We start from the raw sequence: 24,666 nt of genomic DNA on the forward strand, positions 1-24,666 counted from the left end.
GTAATTTCAATATTATCAACATGTTCGAAGTAAAATATTACCATTTTGGGATGGTTCAGAAAAAGTTCCAACTTGAATCTGACATATAATCTTTGAAGGAAACAAAAGATTGGGCTGACAGCAAGGAGGCCTTCCAGTTAAGAGTTGGATCTCTTCACAAAGGATGAATTATCAGTGGGGTCATGAAATAGCTTTTAAGCAATTATAAGAAGCATTTTATTGCTTTAAGTTCAGTAAAGGCTTTTACATTAATTATTGAGAAGGGTATAGATAAAATCCAACATGCCAATTTTATTAAAATGCAAATAAAAAGCCCCTTTACATTATCTTATTACAATTTAGAAGATGCATGTTCCATTTCTATTAAAAATGCATATATTGGTTTAAATTCAAATCTGCCAGAGGTATAAATAAGTTTGGGTGGAACTGTTTCAATAATTACATTTACAAAGACGCGGCTAAATCAAATGCACAAACACAATTGTTTATCAAAGTGTCAGGCAGCCATAAAGGACACAATGGTTTAACATTTCTTTTCCTCAGCAAGTTACATATGACAAGATTGTTGACAAAAAAGGTGTTTTTCCAGGCCTTCCAGTGTCTTGCTGCAGTGAACAGAAAGACTACCAAGTCGAATGCTGAATTTGTCTAAGGCACTGTCAACATAATTAAGTTCACAGAAATAACGCACACAGAGGATAAAGAGTGTAGAAGTTGAAGCACACAGGGGGAACTCCCCATGGGCAATTTTGTAAAATACAACAAACCAGTTCATTTTGAGGTGAATTTGTAATGATGGTCAGCTTACAGAGGGATTTTGAGAACAACAGTTTAGCTACAAGACCCATCAACCTTTTGAGTTGAGCCATTGCATGCTGTTCTGTAAATGACATGAACATATCAAATATGGGTAGTGTAGTCAGTTAATAAAAAAGCATAGCAGAGGAAGTGAAAGGAAATGCATTCAAGGAGGATGCCAGTTTCACCTTAGACTTAGTAAAAGACAGTGTTGTTTAGTGAGAGTCTGAAAATATTCAGACTCTCACTGAGTATCTCTGGACAGGCAAAGTATCTCTGGACAGGCTGAATGGTGCATAATGAAACCATTATACTACTCACTTCACTGGTGTAGGTACAGGGAAGGAGGATCAAACTATGCGGAACACCTCGAGAGAGAGGAAGGAAGTGAGAAATCGCTTTTTGTGAGATGTTTCTAGAACCAAGAAAGAGATTTACAAGAAATTGCGACCACAAACACATGCACACACTCTTTATCTTACAAAGCCAGTTCCGACGCCATCTCTCAAAAGAATGCTAGTGGTCGACCAGATCACAAGCCCACAAACTGTCAAGTGGATATCAGTGAGAGTCATGGTGTCAAACTTTTGGCAAAATTGGCACAAGGCAACCAAAGCTGAAGTGGTGTAATTTAACACATTTAAGTACACCCATAGCCAATTCTGAATTCTTCCTGAACACTGGATGAAATGGTTTGGGCTTTTAACCCTCTCGCAGTCTTAGAGCAATGCTCAGCAGGAGTGCGGCAATTGTCACGGATGGACAGCGGGTAAGCCGGGGGTTTGTCCTGTCAGACTCATAAAAGCACACACAGGGTCAGTCAACCCTGCCTGACCGAGCACAGAGTAAAAAACTTGTGGGGTCTCAGTGACCCTGCATCTTAAGACTGTGGGAGGGTTACATAATCTGTTTTTTCTTCATTCCACATCCCTGCTATCCCTAGACAGGCATGACTAGGAAAAGAATAGAAACAGTTTAGGATTACTGGTGGTAAAATGAGAGGAGTTCAAATGATAAGTGACGGTATCTGCAAGATGTGAAACAGCTCTTACTAATACTGAAATTAGATCTGAGGTTATACGCTACAATTATTTAATTCTGAATACGAGGATCAGATTTCAGTTAAAAAAAAACAACAAAAAAAAAAACATATCAATTACTCGAGTTAAAGGTTTGTTATGTTTCAGTTTCTCCCATCAAAGAGAACAGCGATGAGTAATGCCATTTAATTCCATTTAGAGCCACAAACAGAAATAAAGCATCAAACAAAACTACTACTTCCCCCCCGGAGGAATCAGCTATTTGCTTGTATATTAGCGAGATTTTAGACTTTAATTATCTTGCAAAGGTTGTGCCTAATTCAGATGCGTTGTTAGCAAAGGCCAAACGATATGCAATTCAAAGCTTTGGAAAATCCTTTCAATTCTAAAACCCTGTCCCAACAATTAGCAGTCATTGGACTCCTCAAAGCACTTGCCTATTAATAAACATAATTTATGTCTACAAAGCAGAAAGGAGCCTTAAAGATGACAGCAAAGCATTTCCAGATAGATCTTTGTTCAGTTGTCATTGCTCTAAATGACATATACTTGTAAGAAAAGAGGTCAAAATGAAGAGAACAAGAACAAGAACATATTTCAATAAAGATGCTCAAAAGAGTGCTGGAAAGAGAAATCAAAGTGTTTCCCTGAGTGAGAAAAAGACTTTCAAGAAGATTAAGCAGGCTCTGGTGTGTAGCAGCATTGTTCAAATGTGCAAATGCATAAATGTGACCTTAATGTTAGAGTTGGAAGATAAAAACAACCTGACCATCTAAGTAAGCCTGAAGCATTTTGGGAAAAAACTCTCAGGACTGATCATATTAAAATAATTTTTGTGGAAACAATAATAAGTATTTGGAAAAGATAATAATTTTGTGAAAAACACGCTTAACTAGTAAAGAAAAAGGACATGGGTAGAAAATCTTTGCTTACAATATTTCATAACAAAATTAGCTAAAAGTGCAGAGATGATAGTTTGGACAAAAGACTAAGGATCCTAAACACAACCAAATATTTACAAAACATTGCCTAAATATACAGAAGTGTACCTGCTTTCCATAACCATAAGTTCTCACAGTCACATAATCTTGGCATGATAATAAAATCAAACCAAATAAGAATAGTTAATAATCTGCTTCTAGTCGCTGCTATGGCTGTGGACTTGACCCTTATCAAATGCTAAAATACAAAATAAGATTAAAAACAATGAAACACCTTTAGAATGACTCCTCTGTTTATTGCAAAAATATGTATTTTTCTAGATAACAGAATCATAGCATCACCAGGATAAAATTAACTGTCTTCTTATCTGTCTTTCTTACAGTAATTTGACTTGATGAATCCTTCTCAAAACTTGACATATCTAATTTCCTTTAGAGATTAATCTTAATCCTAAAACAAACAGAAGACGAGAAAATGACAGTACTTTATACAGCCTTGTCCACTATAATTTTTTTTTGCCAAGTTGTCATGCTGGTGCACCCCAGAACACTGAATAGTATGTTACTTTCAGTGGCAATGTAGAAAAACTTGTGTTGTGGGAAAGGGGAAAAGTTACAGACAGACGGATGGACGAAACAAAGACAAAAAGTACAACTGAGGTGAAGGGAGATGTTTTTCTTTAAAGATGCTCTGCTTGGTTTCAATGACAAACAACATAAAAGGTGTGCGTTTGGGTGTGCACATGTATAAGTGTGTCTAGCGTTGGAAATAATTATAGCAATTAACAAATAGGGACATAGTTGTCTCATAGGCCCAAACACACCTCGTTGAATGCTGATGAGACACATGAGGAGTGAGTGTGCATGTTTGTGAAAAGTATGTAAGAAGTGACAATGAGCCTGTGAGTTTCTGTGCTGAAACATCGATGAACACTTCATTTATATATGTTGGTGCAGCTGATAAATGCACATTTTTCCACGTTTCTGTATCAGAATATCAGCCATTAGCTTCCTCTGCTCATTTAAAAATTTGCATTTCGATAATTAGCTTCTTTTCTAACATTGCCAATGGACCTCGGTATATTAACACTTGGTGACGGGAGGCAGTTCCAAAGGAATCAGACAGCTTGACTGGGTATTCGTGGAGATAATACAACAGCAGAAGGTTAAAAGGTTTAAATTTTAGAACAGATGTTGGTTTAGTATTTTTTTTCTTTGCTGCATGGTGCCTGTGTGATACAAAATGGTGCACAGCAGGTAAGAGATGAATAGAGTCAAGATAATATTTCTCAATTTGATGACAACTTGCAAAGTTATAGTGACACTGATTGGTATGCAAGGCTACACAGTAGTGTAAATATATAAGACCCAAATTTAGCTGCTCGTCAGCGAAGAAACTGTTAGAGAAAGTTTTAAAACAAAGTATTATACTCCTTATGCTATTTCAGTGTTAAGCCCTTTTACAAACATAATGATGATAAAGTAGGTAAATATATGTTGTTTACAGTTCAGGAGAAGGGAGAGATTTCTGTTTACCAAGTGGCTTTATGTTGATTTGAAGTTGCAAGTATTTTCACAAGGACAAAATAACTAATGATAAGAGACAGGAAAAAAACAACAACATACCAGCCTGATTAGAAAGACATGCAGAAATACTCATGATCACACCTACATATGAAGAAGCATAAAAGAAAAACACACACAAAAAAATGTAATAGCAACAATATGTCGACATATACAGTAAAGACAAATGTTAATTAACCATATTTCCAATTATAAGGTTGAAATTATCAAGATGTAACTACGTGGTTCTAAGCAATTCTTGAAATGAGATGGATACAACCTCAAATTTAACACTAAAAGCAATGATTGCTATATAAAAATAGCAATTTCATAGCTTCCTTATTTGGTCCCAGGAATGCAGGCTGGCTTGTGCTATACATACAGTTCAGGTGTCAAATAAATTACCCTTTTGTCTGCCTGGGGATCAATATGGTTTAACACCTAAGGTCAGTACAGTGAAATAAGTTTTAAACCAGCCCAAATTTCATTATGCTTTAATACAAAGCAGTCAGACCAGCTTGCAGATTTTCAGAGTGGTTTTGGTCAATAGTTCTTCAGGATTTCTGAAGGTCATTGATCAGGCCTTCAGTGGATTTTTGACACCATTTTCTGTCCAAACCCAGTACCTGATTAGTTCAGTAAATATTTAAATCTGAGAAAATTGTACAATTGGAAGGAAAAATGTCAAATGCCAGGCCTTAAAAACCTTCCTACAGAGAAGGAACACTATGTAAACCCATACACATTTAAAACTGAAAAGTTCAGCAAAGACTGCATAGAGAAGTTAAGAGACATATCAATTTCTAATTAATCGCATTGTGCATGCCCCTTTTCAGCTCAAAGATTCATTGCTGTTAATATGCTATTTAATTTCTGTTAAACCACAAAAACGTTTTCAAAAATGCAGCATAAGAAATAATTTGTGTAACATTGAAGGTAGGGGGGCCTAGCAACCCTTGGTTTCCATGCCCTTCATAATTGTTTAAAAAGTAGACAGATGACCACAAATCTGGAAAACCTGAAACCAAAGTGAAAAATTTAAAGTGCTACAGTCCCCTTACAGGCCATAAACAACTTATTTGCTGGTTTCTGTTCCATTCCATGGTATATTTCTACAGGCACCTCATCTGCATTGCTTCAATGGATTTGCCCTACAAATATGAAGCTGTTTGCTTCCCCATCATCACACTTAGCCATACTATAAAGGTCGAATCACCATAAGTGTGTTAGTGTTTTTGTTTCGCATGCAGCACTCGTTTAATGCAGCATTCATCAAAAGTAAATGAATAACTCACACAGTATGCAAATTATTGTATGATATAATATTGTGCGTAGAAGAGCATAACTAGTTAAAAATATTATTAAAGATTGATCAAATTTCAGTGGTAGCTATGTTAGAGCTAACTTACCCATACTGTTTTTTTTTTTTCATGACTCCTAGCAATTAAAAGCAGCATGATGGGGGTTTGCACCTGTGCAGAAATGCTCAGGCTTCGCCTGGGAGCAGTTACCATTATTACTTCCAAATCAATACACATGCACACACTCTAATATCCCTAACCATGATTAGATTCAAATTGGTTACAGCAACAGCAATGGTTGATCAATACCCTAATTTACCAACAATCAATAAACAGCCAAAGCAATGAAATGTTGTTATGAGTGAACTATTTGAAAACACATGAAGTGCTGTTGAAAGTGGAACCATCAGAGATCAGTTAATCCCTCTGTGACGTATGAGCCATATACAAAGACAAATAATAACTATTCACTTGGAGTCAATACCAACTGCTTTATCTTCACAAAAACAAACTTTATTTGGTATTTATATTATTTTATTTTTTCTTTTTTACATTCTCTTACTTGGGTTCAAGCTTACTTTTACTACTCACAATGTATATATATATATATATATTTTTGCTGCACTCCTTGGTGTGGTAAAATGGTGCCATAAAGTTAGCAACGACTGAAATGTCAGGTCAGTAATGTCAAGCAAACTTTTCTTTTCAGTAAAGTATGGATAAGGGCCAGCATGATTATTATATCACCAGACGGTGCTCGGCTGCCCGGTATTTGATTGGATATGTCAGCTGTACCCTGCCTGCATCTATGGAAAAATGGGTTTTCATAAAAGGGAAAACTATTTTTAAAACATTGCTAAAACTTTCCTAACTTTAGTTTAGTTTTATTTTAGTTTCGTGGCTACAGATTAAGAGAGACCCAGTTGCCTTATGGGGTACACTGTAAGTCTTCTTACAGTATGCATAATTAACATTGGACTGACACTCAAATCTTCTCCATATGTTTTCTGAAATGTAGGTGAGTAGTCCATTTGCCTCAGACTTAAACCAGTTTCAAACTAACAAGTTTATTACAGCAGGTATTATCTTGTTTTAATCTATTTTTCTTGTTTTTATTTTAATACCAAATTAGCAAGCACATACACATAAGACAACACAAGCACTGCAATACAAAAAACAATATACTGTAATTCAGCCATATTTTCCACAAACAGCAGCTAAACACTGACAATAACAAAACACTGGGACCTTACAAAGCAGAGATAGGAAAGAATATCATATCAAGTTTCATGTTATTTTATATATAAAATAAATAAATAAAACTATATGCTGATAATTATTGTTATTATCATTAAGCTCTTATCCATAAGTCATTAGATACATTCATAGCTCACAGCAGCCATTATGGATCTTGAGAATAGGATTAATGAGAAATCTCACTTTGCATAACCAAGATATTCAGAACAAACAACAAATGACACATTTTGTCACAAATACCCACTTGTACTAAAAGCAACACTCAGACATTTAAAAGTAAGCAAAAAAATAAACAAAAACAAACAAAAAAACTCACCAGATGGTCGGTGGTTCTGAGCCCTCCACTTCCAGGTAGTCATACTTTTCTTCGGTCTGGAAGTCTGTAAAGATGACAGAGATGGTGTCTCCGGGTTCGGCCAAAAGGATCCAAGTACAGTCGGCTTGGTTACCATAGTTGCCGGGGTAACCGGGACTGGTCACCACCCCACTGCCGCCCCTCACAGTGCCCCCACATGTGTCCTCAGCTGTCAATCAAATCAGAGTGACAAATAGAAAACCTGGGTTAGGGAGAGGAGGAGGGACTGAGGGGGCGGACTTTTTTTTAATTATTATTATTTCATTTTCAATAAAATTGCTTCCTTTTTGGATTTCAATTCTTTTATTTTTTTCTAAGATTTGATGAGTTAATTAAACTCAACATAATTTATCAAATTAGCATTTCAAAATCTAATTTGTGATACACGTAAAGTCACTTCAAAAATCCAAGTCAGCCAGCCCAACTCCCCAACTCTCTCCCTCTAGGAGGTGGCTTTTCCCTGTTGCCTTAATTTTTAGTTTCCCATGTTTTGCTCTATGTATGTTATTGAATGTTAGAAATGAATGACTGTTTCATGATTAACTATCAGACCATATTAGCAAACTATATTGTGAAAATATGGAGATCTCACAATCACTCCTTAGATATGAAGTAAACATGAAAAACATGTCAATGGCACAGCTGAACAGTCTTTTCCAGTACGTCTTGTAGAATAAAGTTTTACAGTTTATGTTATGGCCAGCTAGAATTAGAAGTTGGGTTCATGGGTTAGGCTGCAATTTCTGTAGTATTCACAGCTGCTATACTCTCCTCATACAAAATCAATAATATGCTATCTTTCTCATTGTAGCTCCGCTCTCATCTCCTCCAATCACCACCTAGGAACTTTGGATTGAATTGGTTGCCAATTGGCGGATTAAGAATCATATTCTATTGAACAAATGGTTTTGAAAACATTTTAAACAAATGCAATAAAAGATTTTTGTGAAGCTTTCTCATAATTGGTGATCACATCTGATTGATAGCCTTGCATAGCTGCTTCTAGTAGTGATTACTGTTTAACAGATAAAGACACATGGATTGCGCTGTGTACATGGCATAAATTATACATATAATTTATACAGACACTCACTGAGAAAAACATTCCACATTGCATCTTATTGAGTCAATGGTACACTGGCTTTGGTCTCACACATAATCTAATATTGGGAGCCGTGAGGAGTCCTCACATATTATTTACATTGGAAAGAAAACCAACACAAAATGTGCCCAGCCAGAGTCCCATTGACCGAAAAAAATAAAATAAAATAAAATAAACAAAAAAAAAAAAAATCACACAATGTTGAACATTTTTCCCCAAGAGTCAAACTCTAATCTTGGTATAAATTATTCCTGTATAATTTATACATTAAAGAGGCAATAATTCATGGAGAACACTCTTATAGCAGACAGGTATTTCATTGCCTGCCAGAAAGTGCAAATTTGGATGACACCAGATTGCTCCACAGCCCATCGTATGTTGATATCGACGGCGTTTAGAGAAGACAGTTATTGTGTACCCACCAGATGGGTGTCATCCTTAAAGTGCACTCTCTGAGAAGCTGAAAGACGACATCCTTTATAAGAGTGCAGACAAGCACTGTCAGGTGTACATGCACATGCTTTAGGCTCATCCACGAAATGCTGGCTTGTAAGGAAGGGTGGTGGGGGGGAGATGCATGTACAGATGACAGAGATAAGGTATGGGATCAAGCCAAATTCCACCCACAAGAAAGGAGTAGTGAGAATATATATATGTATATATTCTCAGGACAAAGACGACACAGGAAATATAGGGGGTTAGAATTAAACAGGGACCAAACAGAGGCAAGCACTAAACAAGGAAAAAAGAATTGAGAGGTTAATTTTGAAGAAGGTAAAATTACTGGTACAGACTGTACCAAAGAAGAAAGCAACAAACGGAGTGGAAAACAAAATAATTGGTTTAAATTAATTTTATGGTGGACACAGACTGCTTCAATTGATCAGTGAGGGAAATTCACACTAGACATGCAGAGCACATACACTCATCATGGTTGCTAATTTTGGACTTTTCTTGCTTTATTTGAATGGCAGAATTTTGAGGATGTAATGATTACATTTTTTCAATAAAAGTTCAAAAAGAAAAATTAGGCAAACAAGTTTGAATTTATGGTATTAATCCTCCAATTAATACATGGGCAACAACTTACAGATGAACTCAAATACATAAGTATGGGCATATATACAGTATATATTGGCTGGTTGTGTTAGCACTCATCTGATTAGAAATCATAAAGTCAATTTGTATCGGCTGGTTTCCTGTAATGGCCCCAGCTTTCAAACATTATTCACACTTTGTTTGTAAAAAGGTTGAAGTTTAAGGACATTCAGGAACAAACCAGTTTTGACATGTGTTTTATAATTCAAGTGTTTGAATCCACAACCTTGTCCAGGTTTCAAACATCTGATCCACACGGTCACCCAGGAACAAAAAGAAGAACCTAAGAACTATCAAAGTTCAAGATGTTCACCAACTGGATGATGCTTGAACACCTAAAGCCAGTTCAGCTCTAACATGGACTGCAAGGATTTCACCTAAAAAAAAAAAGAATCCAATTACTTCAAAATGGGTTTGAAGTAATGAAACTTCAAACTCAACTTAAATTTTTCCTGCACACATAATAATCCAAATATCTTCTGGAGTTATGTTTTGGTCAGAAGAAAGAAACACTTAGTTTTTTTTGCTACTGTGATGGATACAATGCTTGGAGAAAATCGAGGCTTTTAAGCTTAAGAAGACTAAACCAATTACCATGCATGCTGATGAAGGGGTGTTTCACTGCTATTGATTCTGGTGCATACCACAAAGTGGATGGAATAATCAAGATGATAGATTAACCTCTAAATACTTCAGTCTTAATTAAAACCAACACATGAATGGTTTAAACTTTTTAACAAACCATATGGATCAGGTGTGACTTGACATGGGTCATTTCACCATTTTATAAATATAGATAAGTATATTTAGATAGGACTAAGGTTGCTCCTGAATATTGTTTTAAACATGGCTGATAGTAATATCCAGCACCCCAACAAATGACACATATTGAATTGATTCAAATACATAACTAAAATGCCATAATTTATACAAAATTTGTACCAATTATGAGTGTATGTGAACTTCTGACTGAAAATGTAGTTGAAGTTACTGATGCAATGAATAGAAAAGAAAGGTGTTATTTATTCTTTGACAGACATTCATCTACTGTCTGTTGGATCAGTCCCACAGAAAAAAAGAGAGGGGGTGGAGGGTAAAAAACATAAAATAAAACAGACAGTCAGTGAGGCAGGAAGACAGAAAGACCATTCAGCTACCCAGACAGTCATTTCACCACTAGACAGTCAAAGAGATTTGTGTAAATGACCCAACAGGCCAAACCAAGACCTGCTGAGGTGCCATCATACTTTCAGGAAAGCAATGAAGCATTGTGCATTTGGTGTGTGTCTGGTGTGTGAGAGCACTGCTTGCCGGATGGCAGCTGTCACAGGTTTATCATGACAACGGCAGGACATCGACAAGCACTGATGGACACAGACCTGCACTCTCACGCGCATCCACATGCATACACACATGCATACCCCCCCCCCTTCCAGCCCGCAGGCATGTTCATCTGCCAATGACAGTTGACAGACAGATGGAAATCCCTCAAGGTGCACTGATTTGTGATGCGAGTCTAAGTAAGGTAAACGAACTGAAAATGCAAGAAAATTAGCAGTAAGCTTGAAGGAGATTGCAAAGTTTTATACTGTCAAATTTCAGATCAAGGTGTATTGCATCTACTTTCAGATTACACTGGGTAAAGGGTATTTTCTGTTTTAATGGTTAACTGAATTGGCAAAGACACACAATCTTATTAAATTAGTATAACTGTAGGATTTAGGCTAATTGAACTAACTGAGGTTTATTTTTTCCAGGTTAGAAGAATTCATAAAAGGAAAACTTCCCAGTACCATATAATAATATGAGTCAGAGGTTCACAACAGATTTATTTGCTACTTTGATACCAAGGCTGATGTATGATGTGTATATAAAAAGGATTTAGATATTGTTAAAGTTCTTAGATAAGTTTAATTGTTTTGAGAAAACAAAATCAATTATGTGAATAAAATACATCATAGCTTGTAGCATATTATTTACAACCACCTCAACATAAATGCTGCATGTGATATTTTAAGTTATCAGTGGGGCTGCGATGCATTCATGCTTAAATTAGATTAGACCGTTTTTCAGCAGCTATTCGGTTCTATCATGAAAGAAAAGGCAAGTTCAAAACAAAATACCTGAACTAACTAAAATACTTGAAATGAGCTGATTGAGGCCTTTCATTTTTAGAGTAGTTTTTCTGAGTTTAACGATGGACCCAAGGGACATTGTCATATTAGAGGTTTGATAATACATCAAGCTCACAAAACATGATATTGGGTTCAATAGGAAGGTGATCAAGAAGAGACATAATTTGAACAACGTGGTTGTTCAATCCTGTTTATGTCCTTGTTTTCCAAAATATAATAAAGAAAACAAGTTTCATAACTTGTTTGAAAGTATCTCTGTAGTCCTATAGTGGTACTACATAAGAAAGCTCTGAAGCAGATGCAACTTAGCATTGCTGCAAGTTATATTCTCAAAGTGTTTACAAAATGTATTTTATATATTGCTCTATCATAGTTTATTTTACACCAATTGCTGTCACAAACAATTCAAAATTAGAGTTTCTTCATGCTAACACTGGCTACATACTGTAACTATAGATTTTATGAGCACAACCTTTACCCCTTAATGCTATCATGATGGATCTAGCTATATGGGTTATAATACTTTACCGCTGCTGTCACATTTCCCATCTTGCTATGTATTGTGTTGTTTCTAAAATAGTTTTTTGGGGGTGTAACGTGAAAAAAACTAATAGAATTTTGTGCATTGTTAAAAATTTTGTAATAATTGAAATATGTGTTGCTACTTTTGATGCACTTCCACTCAGCCTGGCGTGCTGTTGTGGAAAAAAGACTATTTTACCAAGCACAGTCAGGTGGAACCACTCAATCAGGTTTATTCATATATTGTGCACATTACAGAGAGCTTGCAGGACAACCAATAATGAAGCAGGTCTGAGTGAAAAGCTCTACCGGGCAGAGACAACACAAGGGTTTTATACCAAGGTAAGGAATCCACCAGACAGTCTGGTTCCCATGCAGCTGCAGCATAACAACTTCCAACCTTGTGTATGTAGCTCAAACAGGTTCTTTTGGTGAGAGTTGACAAGCATTTTATATAACATGATCAGCAGATGTTAATTTATAGTAATTTTCCACCACAGTGCTTATACCAAGAAAAATGGTGTGAGAATCATTTCTGGTGTATACGTTCCTTTTCCAAGACATCATCTCATGGCTTTTAACTTATTTTTTCTATTGATGGGTCAACAGTAAATGAAATTAAGATGTAAATGAAGTAAATGAAATGAAGTTTCCGGGCTCTCTCTGTTGCCCCGAGTGTTAGTTATTAGTAATTGATTATTTTAGCAAAGACTTGTTCAATGTTTTTATAACCAAGTGAAGTTGACCAGTCAGAGAAGGATTCTTTTCAGCCAAGTTCACCATATAACCGAACAACATCTAAGAATTTTATGTCAGTAGAGGTCATCAAACCTCTAACAGGCGTCAAAAAAGCTCACCTCTATTAGGATGTAATGTACAAATGCTACTGAAAATCTCGTACTAATTTTATCATTTGATAGATAAATGCACATTTTATCAAGTTTGTGAAAAAAACCTCAAACCTTTTAATCTTTGGCTGCAAATGTATCTATTCTTTCTGAATGGAATCATGTACCTTAACTTGACTTGAAGCAACCCGAATGCCATGCAACGTGATAATCTCAACTGACACATTATGCAATTAGGATCCTCCCCAATTTTGTTGCGTGTCATCGTGTGACAATGAGACTGAGCAGAGACCACTTCAGGAGCAGCTGCTCTAATAAAGAAAGACATTTATGGCATGTTCACTGGAGGGAGGGGGAGATACCTTTAGCCATCTGATTACCTTCACTTCAATGTGCATGCAGCCAACATGACAAATGACTAGAACGCTTTCGATGTAGGATCTGCTGTAATAATGGGTAAGCATTTCTAGCGCTCCAGTATTGTGGAACATTTGTGTGGCAGTGTCCAGTATTACAGTTTGCACATTTATTTCCTTTAAGTCACATTATTCCATTTTATATAAAACCAAAATTGATATCACTCAATTAAATCAGTAAGTTAATTTTATGTGTTCTTAAAATCTATCCATCCATTACTGAAATAACAAGAATATCCATATGCAGTTTGCCAAAAGCCAGTTAGGGAGCACAGTAAATGTGTGAGATGGAGCTCTGGTACAGTGAGACCAAAACAGTATTTATCTGATGAAGAAACAATGTTGTGACCCCGTTCTAATCACTTTGCTACAATGTCATTTTACACCTTTGATCAGAAAATTTCACAAGGACCACACATGTGTCATTTTATACTAGACTTGAGAATATTTAGTACCCACTTTGACGATTGACAATATGAACCATTACGATACACTCAAACTCTAATGTAAAGAGAATAGGTTATGGGATTTGTTTTATTTAATAGCAGAAGAGAGCTCATAGTTGTTGCAGGCTTATTCTTTGAAAGATTCCACTGTGTATTATTTTGTGTGTGTGTTTTTTTTGTTTTTTGTTTTTAATTTTCATGCTGTAAGCTTTAGTTGTCTTCTCTTCATCCTTGTTCTTGTTTTATTTAGGTCATCTGCTTTCCATGTGATCACAATGTTTGCTCATACTCTGTATTTATTAGCATTTCCCTGTGTTTCCCCCTTAAGTTAATCAGTTATTCCATTCAACACTTTTTTCCTTAATTCTCTTCAGTTCCTTGCTTTTCCCACAGCTGCTGCCTGTTGTTTATTAGTCTCATCTGTCTTGCATCCAGTAATTACAACCGCAGCTTAAATACCTCTCCATTTTGTCAGTACTTTTCCAGCGTCATCCATTCATCCTGCCTGCAATGCTCCCGAGTCATTGTGTTACCCTCTGTTCCTGTATTTTGTGTTCTTTTAGTTATGCATTTTATTTGATAAAAGCTAATTAAACTTAAAGCTAATTAAACCTGCTGCTTAAATTTGGGTTTTGCACAACGCCTAAATAGTAACCAGACCCAGAAGCAATGAAAACAATGTGCAATATGAGCTTTTTGGAAAATGTCTTCCTATGAAATCAAATTTTGAGAAATTTGATCTTTTGTTTTTGTAATTTATTTAGGTAATTTATTAAAATACTTCCCTGCAAAGAGAAATAAACTGAAACAAAATTGTCATCAACATGGATATAAAATGGTTTGTTTACTGGTCCAAAACTAAAGAAGGTTGGGACAAAACAGCAGCACACAAATATAGAATAGAGGTTTGAATTGGATAAGGATTCAGTCTTGGAAGATATTACAAAATCCCCTCATCTTCCTTAGTCCAATAAAACCACTGTATCCCCTCAGTCTAGTGGTGCAGTTTCCAGATTTAACTTTAAATGTCATACCTCTCCGTAGCACAAAGCAAATAAAACATTGCAATATATGTGTCATTAAGAGTCAGACATCAATAAAAAACTGAAATAAGTATATATATAAAACTGGTAATATATCAGAAATGTTTAATATTCTGCATGTGTTTTATGCAGCCTCCAAATCTCCTTTAATAACTACCAGCTTTCATTTCAAGAGGGAACTGTGTTTTTTCAAATTATAGTTTGTAAACATGTTTTGTCTTTGTAATGACCTGTAAAGTCTAGCGGATATTTTTCTATTTAAACATATTTTTGATCTTCAGCCTCGCAAACCTAGAGGTAAAGAATGTACCTGACTTAAGTGCAGTGTAGTTTTCTTTTTTGCTTTTATCTCAGATAACAACATGGGGAGACTGAAGTCAGGCTCATGCTACGATGCACTGACCCACATGAGGGGGGAAAGTTTCTTTGGTGGAGGCTTCTATATGTGTTAGCTTGAGTGTGAAAGGAAGAGAGGGGTAGACTTGGCCATGTTGCCTTCATTTCTCATCACATCACCAAGTTGGCTTTGCCCTTTTGCTTGCCTTTTCATCCTTTGCTCTTTCTCCGCTCACCGTTGGTGTTATACCTCCTCTCTTTTGTTCTTCTTGCTTTTTCTGAATCAGGATTTTTTTTATCTTGTCTTCCACCTACCTGTCATTAATTTACTTTTTCGCCTTGTGCCTTCCTACTCATCATTCTTCCTTCTCAGTTCCTTATTTCTCCACTCACACTTCCTCGTCATCACCAAGTCCCCCCTCCTCCCACCGCTCTCTCTTGCTGTTTCTCTCTCATAGCCTGGGGTGCTTTGATCGCTCGTTCTTAGCCTCCTTATCCTGCCTCCTTCTCTCCCATCCGTTCATCCCATCTTCCCCACTGTGCTGTCATCAATATCACAGTCATCAGAGAATTCCTTCTTTATCCTTTTCAGTCTCGCTGTGGTTATCTTTAAGATCTGACTTTCTGCATCTCACTCCATGTCTCGCAGTCTCTCCGTCTCCTCCTGTTGATTGATTTCATGTGTAATGGCTCTTTTGGCCTCGTCCTCTCTTTTTCCAACCCGTGCTTTCCTTCCTTATTTCCCATAACTCGTCTCTTCTTCCTGCATCTTTTTGATAGGCAGATCACTATCACCGTCAGATTCGCAGAGACACACACATACTCAAACTTCAATCACGCAAGACCCAAACCCGGCCAGCCTCTAAGGATTATGGGCCATCTATATCATCCCCTCCTCTCCTCTTGTCTTCAGGCTGTATCCATCTATCCCTTCTGCTCTTCTATGTACAACTGCCAACTCATCCATCAACCTCTTGCCCCCTATATACTGTAAAGCTGGATATATATCAGCTGCCCCATCTTTTCCCCTCATCTTTTCTTCCACACATTTTATAGTTCAGTGTACCTGCCACGAATGAACAAACAGACCTCGAAGGAAATGTGTTAAGTATTTGCACACATATGGTGCTGGCATTATTTGTTACAAATTACCCTCTGGACTGAGGAGCTCGTAGACATTCATCCAATTTAATCTGCAGCTGCACTGGGTGCCACACTGCCTGGCCATGCAGAGGGTGAGATTTTTATTAATGGTCTCAATGTCACTTTCAGCATCCTGTCATGCCAGGATGCATTACATGGTTTTGAATACATTAGAGTAAGACCTTACTGGCAATGCTATCAAATCTGACAATCTAATAGAACATGTGACATTGTCAGCAGAATCTGACTTAGCCTTTTGGATATGATTCACCGTGAAGGCTTGTCACAATAAGCAATTTATCGATTAATTGCTTGATAAAACGATTTTGATAATTTCCAGATGCAAGTTTGTTTTTGTCGTGTCTGCCCCTTTTTCTAACAAAGAAACTGAATGACTTTGGCGCATAAAGGTATTCCTCCCCTTTTCATTTCCTTAGCGTAATGGGTTCCTAAGGGGAGCGACAAATGACAGTGAAAAGAATCAGTTTTCCGCCACTCTCCAACACATGGGAATTGATAGCGACCAAAGTTAAATATTTATAAGCTTTCCTGTGTTGCGTCACTAGCCCGCGTGTACACATTTATGTGTACAAGCTCAAAAATTCACATGCACAGATTTCACCAATAATTTGGCTGGAGGAGGGCAAGGGATTGTCATCTTGCAATGCAGGTTCCATAAGAAATGAATGGAGAGGAAGCTTGTAACAGTAACTTGCCAGGTTCATGGTGTTCTGCCACATAGTGTAGCATGAAACCAGAGAAACGCTGGTTTAAAAGCTGAACGTGACAGCTGCAGTCTGGGAGCATTTTGAATTCAAAATGAATGATAGGGGTGAACCAATGATATGCTGCATTTGTCGTAAAACAGTAGCAACTATACATGGCAATACAACAAACTTGTATCTGCACCTAAAACATAATGATCTGATACAGCTTGCCAAAAAAAAAAGAACTACAACCAAATGTATAAGTTTTTTTCCACAAAACGTCCTAACGGGTAGTATTGCCTGTTTTTCCCGTCTGAGCCTAATCATTCATATATTTTGAAGGGCAAATTTGTTTACATAGACCTCATAATCCATTTTATTTGCTTTTCGCTTGTTCATTTATTTTGGATATTTAGAACGTCTTCCAGTTCCATTTTTAAATGTTATTCAAAAATGAGTTTATTAATCTTTGAGAGAGTTTACTTGCATTATTATCCAATTTTTATGATAAAAAATTACATTTTCATTTACAGCAATAATTTTTGGGACAATTAATCGCTCCACACTCTCCACAGTTGATACATGAATGCTTGGTTTGAGGGATTGCTGAGGGATTGTATTTTGCATTGAGTCAATGATTCAATGCATTGCTACATACTCAACTAGGAGGAGTGGATGCTGAAAGGCAATGACTCGAATCAATCTGTTGAGTTTCCTTAGATAGAAATTTTTAAACTAATTTGAATAATAGACTGAGCCCACTGTACCGTTTGATAACTAGGATCAGGTGGGATGTCTGTATGATTGAATTGGAATGATTTTTTTGTAAAGTGCCTTAAGAAGAGATTTGTTGTGAACTGTGCAAGCATTTAGGCACCCCTGAATAGTTGCCATGGGAGATTCAAGGATTCCTCAAACACGCACGAAAGAATCAAAGCAACACTCCAACTATGTTTTTGATGACAGAATAACATTATACTTAAAGATTGTAAAAGCTGATTTTACACAATACCAGCCCATAATAGAACAGTTTTAAGCCACATTTTACCTCTTGAGAATTAGTTTAGACACCTCTTAAGACCACTTCCAAGTAGCCCTGTCCTGACAGCTTCGCAGACTTGCTCCTCGCCTTCTTTGTGAAGCACATTCTTTGTGATGATGTTGTTTTGCTCCCTCATGATGAGCAAAGCTTGATGTAATGATCTTTTGATGGTGTGGTCACTTTTTGTCTACTTGATTGTGCTTTGGATAAAAGTGATCGAGTTTAATCAAAGTGTTTAAGAGTGCAATGCACTGCTCCCTGAGAAACCTTCTATCCAGCTCTGATTTCACACCGAGAAAGCTCTTCGTTGCTGAGAATAACAATTTGACTACTGACACTTTCACTTTGTTCTGATGGCACTGTCTCAGTGTCAGAAAGCTCCTTCGTAAGCAATGTTCAGTTAGAAACCTCAGCAAAGGCTATACTTATATCGGTTAAAAAATAGTTTTAAAGAGGTGCGTTTGACAGGGCCTTTTAAAGGAACAATTGATTCATCCTGTATAACAATGAACAGAATAAGCATGTTAAATGACACAAAACATATGTCATTAAATACTTAAATACATAATTTATATTTATTAAGAAAAATAAATACAAAAATGATTTTAACATATATGAATACAAAATTTGTAATGGTTTAGGGTTGTACTTATTTAACTAAGTATCTCTATTATGCATTTCATCGTTTAAACATTTAAGTGGGACCTTTGGACTCCATTTGCTTTACATTTTGTAAAATCTAACACTGTTAAACTAATTTTTGATGGTAGCCTTTAATTCATTGAGGCAAAAAAAGAATCAAAACTAAAGTTCAAGGACTTCTAGGGGAATCTGCAGCCAAAATTAATTGATAGGTATTTTTTTTAGTTGATTTATTCATTGATATATAAAATTATGCATAAACAAACAAGGGTTTGTACCATCTGCCCTCCTGTTTCTTGGCTGCAATTCTGCTGCACAGCGGACATATGGGCTTTAGAGGCATCGTTGTATTTGCCAAATGTAAAACCATTTGGAAGTGGAATAAATGCTGATATGTGATATTACTTTGCAAAGTTACAGGTCTAATTTGATATTGTGTTCCAGCTTATAAAAACAGCTGAAGCTGTTGGAGAGCAGAGTTTTAAATCTCCAGCTTCTGATTTGTACTCTTTCTGTGGGTGTGCATTAACTTGTTGCCCTTGTTGATAAGAGGTTTGTTTGGGTATTTCAATAGCAGAAGTGGATAAAATCTCGCATTCATTTCTAAAACCTAAAAAATGTAAAGCTCCCAAAGTGCAAGTAGAACAAATACCAACAATAACACCTGAATGACTCATCTGTGCAGCTGCGTTTATGACTTCAAGCTAGGAACTTCAGATTTTTCTACACTTCTGTGTTTTATACAATATTTGTCCCTCTATTTGCTTTTGTATTTGTCTGTAAATCTTAAAGAGTTTTGCTGGAGACATATTGCCCGATATCCTCAGCTTATCAAAGTTTTATTTTAGACTTACAGTCATGCTGTTCAGGGCATGTGCACACCCACACACAAGTAACCATACTGACCTTCAGCTCCTCCCACCATATGTCCACAAATCAAAGAACAGATGCTGTCTGCCAGTCAACTAAACAGCCTGACATTTAGGGCAATTAGGGCAGAAGAGGGTGATTTAATGGTAGATCAACAGATTGAGGCACTTAAAGAGGAAAACTGATTGATAGATAGATTACTATTATAATTAGCATCATTTTCAGCCCTGTCCATATGAATCATATTTAGAATCCATACAGTGAGATAAAAGTTAATATTCCATAATTACTCTAACAGTTTTTGTTCAAGTTTGACCCTAGCGATGCCATTTAGTATTCATATTCTATAATCATGGCCTATTATGCTCATTTCCAGTTTAATATCATTCCAGCACATAAAAGTGACTTTCTGTGACTCATTCAGAAATAAAATATTAAAGAGAATGCTACTTTTTCATCTGAGCAGTTCTTATCTGGTCACAGAGAAACAATCTTAAATTATAAAAGTTTTACAAAAAACAATAAAAATAAAACTGAAAATAATCCCCAGTGCCAGAATTATTGGCATGTCTGATATCAATACATATGGAACCAAGGATATTTATTCATTCCTCTTTGCACTCTATGAACTTTCCATAGTTTTGCGTCCTCTTATGCTTTTTTTCTGCTCAGCCAACCTATAAATATTCTCTATGGGATTTAGGTTTGTGGGCTAAATGGACAAGGAGGTTGATTTTGAATCTGGTGAATAATTTCTGATCAGAGGAGTCCAAGTCCAGGCCTCTGTGCTACCATCTTACAAGTTTTAGATGCATCACTGTACCTGAATCAAATAGCTTCACTCCCTCACCAGCAGTCATTAAATTCTGCCGAGGCCTTGTAACAAGCACTTCAGTTGAGCTAGATGTGCTGCAGAAGTGACGTATGTAAAGGTTCCAGGATGTTAGCTCTCGAGGACTAGATCAGGGCTCCACTGTTTTAGATCATGATCCCGCTGAATGACCCATTTCCTGTAGAGGCCAGAAGATTTCTGTTGAAAATCTTCCGGTGTTTTAAAGAGTTACTGATGTCATCCATGTATGCATGTGGATCACAGTTAATTCTTACAATATTGAGAAGACTTTTGTACTGTGTCTTCATGATGTCTACCACATTACATTAGATATCTGGGAAGGTTTTTAAAAAAACAGTTTATCTCCAAAATCAGAGCCTTTTTTCTAAAAAAAAAAAATTAAATAAAAAAAAAATTCAGCTTTACTAGTATTGTTTTTAGATTCTATATACAAACGACAGCAAGTCAACAAAAGGCTCACCTGCCAGTCAATTAAACAGCCTGACATTTAGGGCAATTAGGGCAGAAGAGGGTAATTTAATGGTAGATCAACAGCAAACAACCAAATCTGATCAGCACTGTTAAAATCATTGTTTTTTGCTGAACCATAAAAGGATCTCAAATAATCAAGACCTCAAAGAAATTAAGACTTTCACTCTACCCTGTTGTTATCTGAGTCATAGCCTATTCACTCAACAAAACAAAGTAAATGAGAATACTAAATTAGAGACAAACTCAAGGTAATGTTAACCCAAAGGAAACAAAAACCATCAGAAAATGTAAAACTGCAAAGTAGACTAAAGTAAGCATTTGGAACAATAGACTAAAGCACTACTTAATAAAGATCCACTAATCACAAATTTATGATAGGAATAGACAAGAGGTTTTCCATTTCTGTAAAAAGAAAAAAAAAATTCAGATGATTTTTTTTCAGCTGGTTTTAACATATTATATTGTTTTTAACACAATTAATGTTAATGTTGTTTGTCATCCCTAAAAGATTTAGATCACTTCCTTGACTGCTAGATTTACAAATGATTGCCAATATTCCTAACGCCAGTATACTTCAGGACAATCAGGAAGAGTCAATGAGTAAAATAGAGCGACATTGCAGTAATATGTTCAGTCTTGCTCCGTCGCAGTGAGAATGAAATCAGTCCATGCTTTGACAAACAGCTTCCTGTTAAATAGTTACTTATGCATTTTGTGCTTCCTCTGATATACCTCACAATACTTTTGGGGTCCTCTTCTCAACATTCACTCTGAGGAGTGTTATTGTTACCAACAATAGGGGTCATGGGGGGGGAGGGGGGACTTGTCACTTATGGTCACCTGATGATTTTTAGATTCATCTCTTGTACTAATATCAGAAGCCAGCTCTGTTTATTACATTCAGCCAAAAAAAATACTAAACAAATAGCTCCTGCATCACATTTCTCAACTTCTGGAGTGTCCATTCTCTCTTATAACAATTCATGTGCTAAGTTGAGTGTTTGTAAACCGTGTGTGTTTCACATTTGTGCGTCTTTCTAGGTTTGTGTACATTCTGGCTATTTGAATGTGCTTTCATCCATGTGCATGGGTGGGGCAGAGAGGCACAGAGGAGGGATTCTGGGGTATTGGCAAGAGCTAAATGTCATCTCTGACTTCTAAAACAAATAGCTCCACACTTAGCGTTTACCGCATCAAAGAGCCAACCAAATTGTCTCGCACCTTTAAATCATTTCTCCTGTTCCTGTTCTTTTCTGTCACATCCTTTGCTTCCCCTAAGCAGCTCACAAAGCTGTGCATCCAAGACAAAGAAATTCACACATAAACTGAACTCAAGTTAAATGGGTGATGCAAATATTTGATTTGCTGAATATTGCTGGAAAATATCCCTAAGCCAGTCATGCAGTGATGCCATGAAAACTGAAGGTTCTCTCAAGAGCACTTTCTCACACTGTCAACAAAACTGTCATCCGAGTCACAGAAGCCATTTCAAATGTGCAGATAATGCACTGAAGATGACAAATGGACATACTTAGTTTTTACTGGAGCTCTGGGGCAATGGTCTGCTGAGCAGGACCCCATTTTTCCTTTATCATTTGTGCTACGAAAGCACTCACACAAGGACATACCTTTGCTTTGGGTAAACATGCCGTTAATTTATTGTGCCTTTCAGCCAAACGGAGTTAATAAAAACACAAATGTATACTGTAGTTCAGTCAGAAGCACATCAAGAATTTGACCCACGTGTTAAAATGCATGAACATTATAATACAGTGCTTGCACAACCACAAATCTCAATGAACAGAAGGAAAAGGTATGTTTTGTTGTTTACAAATAAAAAATATGAAAAATGTGTCATGCATCTGTATTGAGGTTGTTTAGCTCCGTACTTCAAATGCGGTGCAACCAATTGTCTTCAGTCATCACCTAATTCATATGGAGCCCACGTGTGCTATCTAAACCCCTTATTAATACACTTGTTCTGTGGAGCCCAACACTAACACTGGGCACACCATTGTCAAGCTGGATTGAGCTAAACCCAGGTTTTGGGAAAAACTTGTTAGGAGCTACAAAAGCTGGGTGCAGAGTTTCATTTTCCAACAGAACCACACAGCCAGAGTGAAGAATGGAATAGCTGGGATAAAAGCTTATTTGTGTTCGGATGACGCTGCTAAAGTCCAGACCTAAATAATTAATAATTGAGAATATTTGACAAAATTTGAAAATACTTGTATAAAAGAATAAAATAAAATGTTTGAGCCCTTCTGCAAAGTGAAATGGTCAGTCCTGAAAGACATGTAGCTGTAGTTACACCAGATGTGGTTGTATAAACTACGAACTCTGCAGGGGCTGAATACAAATGTATGCCATACTTCTTAGATTTTTTTTTTTTGTAAAACATTTTGTATCATTTCTGTTATACTTCAAAGTTATTTGATAGCTTATTTTGGTCTAATAAGCTAAATCAAATAAATTACATTGGACATTGTGGCTGTATCAAAACAAAACATGAAAAAAATTTAAGGGGAATGAATTGTTTTGCTAAGCACTTCTAAATACAACATAAAAACGAGCATTGGGGTAAACACGCTCTTGCCACACTGGTATTAAAGTAGTAGTAAGTAACATTTGGAGGCTACTTAGGGCACTCTGTGGTGCTTTGATGTGTTTGAGTACTTTTAACTGCCACTACAAATGATAATGGTGTCTAAGTTAATTGTTGTGTTATGGAGACAATTTGCATGAGAACAGAGAGCTAAAGTTATTGAAAAAAAAGAAAAGAAAAACTACAGACAATGAAAAGTGACGTGTCTTTCTCAGAAGAATTATTAGATTACCGTCGCCAAGCAGTCACAGTAATAAGGTTCTGTCACAAAGTATTAAACAGCAAAATGCCACATGCCTCAAGTTATGACAGCCTTTCAGAAAAAAACTTATTGGGAAAAAAAATATTTAACATGGTCATTCCCAAATAGTTTCTGACACACCATCTATGCTATAAAGAGACATGAAAAGGCAAGTGCAACATGCCAAACAGAGATCAAGCACAACTATAATTTCTAATCAGGATTCCGGGTGATATATAAAATTTACCCCCTTGTGATGGATCCAAGCAGAGATATGGGTCGATACAGGAAATAAGCATTCAGCAAGATGATTGCATGTATGGCTGTCAATGATTTAAAGGTGATGTACACATGGAGGAGATTAAGGCTGCTCAGAGACAGGTGTAGCCTCATGTAAAAAGTCTCACTGACTCTACATGAAGTTGTTGATAATGAGATCTAAGAGATCACACACTCTGTTTCTGAAAAACTGTAACAATGAACACAAAAGTTATCTTCAAACTTTTATATGTACATTCACGGAGAGAGTTATTTTGATTGATTTGTATTTTGAAAAAATATCCTAATTCCAGCTTCAACAAGACAGACAATGAGCCTATAAGATTCTGAATGTGTAAGCAATTATATTTTAGATGTAGTTAGACAGAAATAATCTCTATTCAACAGCTTTAAAGCTTTTCCCGAACAAACCTGTCTACTTAAAATCTGTAGGTGATAATCTAAGATGTTGAATATATTACACTTTTGTCGAGAAATTTAATCCTGATCTAAGTCAAAAAGATTAGAGATCATTTGAAGAACTCGTTGACTATATGGAGAGAAAGTTAATTAGATAAAGGAATTGAAATGGAGGCAGAAAAAGGATGATATGGAAGTTTAGAATGTGAATGA

The 24,666-nt window shown here is 36.4% G+C and overlaps 1 protein-coding gene across 8 annotated transcripts in view; it reads right to left on the bottom strand.

The window, feature by feature from the left end:
• The window catches only part of LOC102226981 (CUB and sushi domain-containing protein 3), a 392,616-nt gene that overhangs the window by 182,831 nt on the left and 185,119 nt on the right, over positions 1-24,666 (bottom strand). For 6 of the 8 annotated variants that reach the window (XM_023345230.1, XM_023345234.1, XM_014474290.2 and 3 more), the window contains one exon: positions 7,217-7,424. In XM_023345230.1, the coding sequence (XP_023200998.1) occupies positions 7,217-7,424 (208 nt within the window). The remainder of the gene's footprint in view (positions 1-7,216; positions 7,425-24,666) is intronic. The other 2 variants (XM_023345233.1, XM_023345235.1) reach the window with 2 other exon arrangements.

The sequence above is a fragment of the Xiphophorus maculatus genome, chromosome 13 (assembly GCF_002775205.1).
Source record: "Xiphophorus maculatus strain JP 163 A chromosome 13, X_maculatus-5.0-male, whole genome shotgun sequence".
Lineage (NCBI taxonomy): Eukaryota > Metazoa > Chordata > Actinopteri > Cyprinodontiformes > Poeciliidae > Xiphophorus > Xiphophorus maculatus.